This window comes from Sinocyclocheilus grahami, unplaced genomic scaffold, assembly GCF_001515645.1.
Source record: "Sinocyclocheilus grahami isolate Dianchi unplaced genomic scaffold, SAMN03320097.WGS_v1.1 scaffold8241.1, whole genome shotgun sequence".
Taxonomy (NCBI): Eukaryota; Metazoa; Chordata; class Actinopteri; order Cypriniformes; family Cyprinidae; genus Sinocyclocheilus; species Sinocyclocheilus grahami.
The window spans coordinates 6,839-7,346 of NW_015511955.1; the positions used below are offsets into that span (position 1 = coordinate 6,839).

The 508-nt window shown below is 36.8% G+C and overlaps 1 protein-coding gene across 1 annotated transcript in view; it reads right to left on the bottom strand.

Annotated features, from left to right (window-relative positions):
- LOC107578002 (GPN-loop GTPase 1-like) overlaps positions 1-508 on the bottom strand; it is a gene marked incomplete at its 5' end in the record, with an annotated part of 9,512 nt that overhangs the window by 6,799 nt on the left and 2,205 nt on the right. The window contains 4 exons of the mRNA XM_016264014.1: positions 6-26; positions 131-209; positions 297-334; positions 424-490. Coding sequence (XP_016119500.1) covers positions 6-26; positions 131-209; positions 297-334; positions 424-490 — 205 coding nt within the window. The remainder of the gene's footprint in view (positions 1-5; positions 27-130; positions 210-296; positions 335-423; positions 491-508) is intronic.

A 508-nucleotide genomic window follows, 5' to 3' on the forward strand; every position in this document is an offset into this window, starting at 1 on the left:
ATAACCACACAGGGAAAAGAAGAGGCCTAGAAAGGAAACTTAATACTGATTTATACTCCAACTTAATGCAACTTGCAATGCAAATATATGTAAGTAACAATAACCCCAACTAAGAGTGAGAGTCACATACCAGTGCTTCAGTTATGATGGTTCCAGATGCAGACCATGTGAACACTTCGATTTGTCCAGGAGTGTCAATCAAAACATATCTGCAAAAAAAGAATATTCCATGCATGAGACTGTAGCAATAAGAAATATATAAGGATATCACCCAAATCTACTAAACACAAACTTACTGGTGGTTACTTTGCTTTTTCTCAATAAACTTCATGACCTAACAGAGGAGACAAGTTAAAACAGAAGTATGTGGACATAAAAGTGTACAAATGTGCCATCTACTGGATCCTTCAAATGCAATTCTACCTGATCAAATCGTGTTGCAAACAGATTGAGAGATGTGACGATTCCTCCATTTGGCCCTAAACCATATCTGTACAAGAGTCAAAGA